Here is a 2864-nt window from a genome sequence, read left to right as displayed (position 1 = left end):
GTCGCAGGTGTCGACGCTGGGGTTCCAGACCAGGCCCAGCTGGCACTGTTTTAAGACGGGCACCATGTCGATGCCGCAGTCCACAAAGTAGGTGTGGTCGGACGGGTAAGGGTAGTAACGCACGCCTGCAGTGCCGCACGGGTTGTACCCCGTGTTCATGTATTCGCAGGTCAGAGCGTTCTGGCGCCAAACCTGCAATGTTATAAGTTGATGTTATGTCAAATCAAATCAAATCAAATCAACTTTATTATCTCACATGGAGAAATTGCAGTGGTGGTGCATACGCACAATATCACCGGAACCAACAGGAACTCGTAAATGCAGAAATAAGACAAAAACAGCACAGCACATAACAGCACCACCTTAGTCGCCCCGTGTGATTGAGCGCCCCGTATGTCATACAGTGTATGCTGAGGTCATCTTACTATCATGCTCCTGTGTTGTACCCGGCCTCTCATAAAAGAGCTTGCTGCCCTCAAACCTGAAATGTAACTGGACCATGACGTCATCTATTGCATTCTGACGTCCCGTGATCATACGGCATGATCTGGATCGGTATCCGTGGACTGTTAGCCAGTTTAAGCGCCAAACCTGCAATATATGACGAGATCATGATATAATTGACAGGCAACTGCGTTTGTTTGTTCCTGCACATCAGAGGTTGCCAGGTCCCCCCACGGACACCCCTCCAAGAGGGTCCCGGGACCCCGACTTTCAATATTTAGAGGGTCCATGGACCCCCACTGCAGATTATTAGAGGGTCCCATGGGTCCAAAAGCCGAAAAGTCCCAGTGTACTTATAAAACATTGTTGTCATGCACTAGTGTACTGTGTACAATGTACAGCAGTCTGAAAAAGTATCTACGGTAGGCACGATGAAGGACATTTAGTGCGTCCCAGGACCCGCTATTTTAAAGTTTAGTGCGTCCCGGGACCCCCTCTATACATTTCTAGTGCGTGTTTTCGGTATCTTGTGCGTAATATGACGCAGAGACGCTCGCTTTGGGGAGCCCTGGGCGGGTTGCTGGCGCCAAATCTGCACAGGAACGTGAACGGCATGACCTCCTTTATTGCATGCTGACGTCATCAGAAGGCCGACATTCCTGATGGTGACCTTTAGACTGGAGGTTCTTCCACGTACACACCAGACAAAATGGCGCCAAACTTACAACGTCACGAGATCATGGTGCCATTTATGTTAGCAGTACTGACGACGTCAGGTCACGTCCCTGTATATTCCACCTGATAAACTGTTGTCCACACACTCACCTCATTTTCAGGACAGGACTGGACGTAAGCATGTCCCCAGGTGTTGCAATGTAGGTAAGTCGTTTCGTCGATCGGACAGGCGAAGAAGAAATTTCCCTGAAGAATGTTCTCCCGGGTGCAGGGGTTGGCCGCCAAACCACAGTAGGTGTTGTCCGGCGGTTTAGTGCCGCAGCCTGAGATGAAGGGACTGTCTGGTCCCCCGACACACACCTCGCACTCTGGGCTGAAGTAGGAGTCGCCTGCGGTGACAAAGATTCAAGAGGATGACATTCAGATGTAACGTCCTCTGTGACAGCAGTAGCCAATTAGGGACGGACACGTAAAATGAATTGTTGCTTTTCCATGTCGTTGAGGAATGTTGGCGTACCTCGTGTTACACAGCTTGTCAGGAGTAGGACTTCTTCTTCTTCTTCTGCGTTCGATGTAAATCAGGAGTAGGACAAAACTGATTATTTTTATTAAGAAATAGTGTTTATATTCCTTCCTGGTATGGATATAAAGATAAAAGAATGTTAAATCATGTATTGTCAATCATATTTTAGAGAATATTTCTCGTGGAGAATGATTTACTTGGTCAGAAGCACCAAAACATCACAATCGCCAATAATCGAGTTAAACAACATCCCAGGACGACATCGTTTTGTGTCACTGCACCAAAATCCCTTCCACAACTGTGATAATCAGAGACAGGGATTGACTCGTCGGATATGAGGGGGGGGGGGGGGTTCTTGGGTTGTGGAAGCCGCCCCTCCCCCTTACCTGGCAACTGTACCTTTTTTGTCAAGGAGAGACCCAAACTGACTCTTACAAATGTTAAATGTCAACAGCATCTAGGAAGCAAGGCACACCTCCCCCCCTCCCCCCCCCCCCCCCCCCATCGCCAGTCCCTGTACCCCTGTCTCGTTTTGAAAGTCCCTCCCTCGTCTATAGTCTTGTGTCGAGCGTTTAATAATGCCTGAGCCTGAAGGCGGGTGTAACTTACACCTCTTGGTTTCAGTCTGCCTTAGAAATGAGGACGACAGTTGGCCAGATGGCCAGAATAGGACGCTGCTTTTTCCTGCATAGAACTAAGGCGCGTCTGCCGCGACGGTGCCTGATAAGCTAAACATTAGCAAGCACTGCTCACAGCCCGACACACAGCACTATAAACATTCCCCGTCCCTTCACCTCCCTACCCTTGGTCTCATGCCTGCATACACTAGATCTAGATCCAGCCCTGGAAGTCTGAGTAACTGACCTGGCGGGCATTCGGTGAGGTACATCTTGTTCTGCAGATCGCACTGTATAAACTTGCTCTGGTCTCTGCTGTAGACGAAGCGGCTTTTGGTGCGATCTACTGCCAGACAGGGGTTGCGTTCAGGGTACTGCCATTCTGCAACGAAACGAAGTCCCATGCGATTCAGAAACTGGACAGGCTCACGTTTTCCTCCTTATAGTTGTGTCATCAGTACATTTGTCAATTTCAAAACAGTATTTTTTAGCAGAGAGAGAGAGAGAGAGAGAGAGAGAGAGAGAGAGAGCGAGAGCGAGAGAGAGTGAGAGAGAGAGAGAGAGAGCGAGAGAGACAGAGACAGAGGCAGAGAGACAGACAGAGA

General features: G+C 49.2%; 1 protein-coding gene across 1 annotated transcript in view; it reads right to left on the bottom strand.

The window, feature by feature from the left end:
- Window positions 1-2864, bottom strand: part of LOC138947965 (uncharacterized) — a 16121-nt gene that overhangs the window by 366 nt on the left and 12891 nt on the right. The window contains exons 12-14 of the mRNA XM_070319489.1: window positions 2507-2641; window positions 1270-1508; window positions 6-192 (exon numbers count right to left, since the gene is read on the bottom strand). Coding sequence (XP_070175590.1) covers window positions 6-192; window positions 1270-1508; window positions 2507-2641 — 561 coding nt within the window. The remainder of the gene's footprint in view (window positions 1-5; window positions 193-1269; window positions 1509-2506; window positions 2642-2864) is intronic.

Source organism: Littorina saxatilis, linkage group LG15, assembly GCF_037325665.1.
Source record: "Littorina saxatilis isolate snail1 linkage group LG15, US_GU_Lsax_2.0, whole genome shotgun sequence".
Lineage (NCBI taxonomy): Eukaryota > Metazoa > Mollusca > Gastropoda > Littorinimorpha > Littorinidae > Littorina > Littorina saxatilis.
The sequence above is the reverse complement of the archived record's forward strand: the minus strand, read 5'-3'. Positions and strand labels throughout refer to the sequence as shown.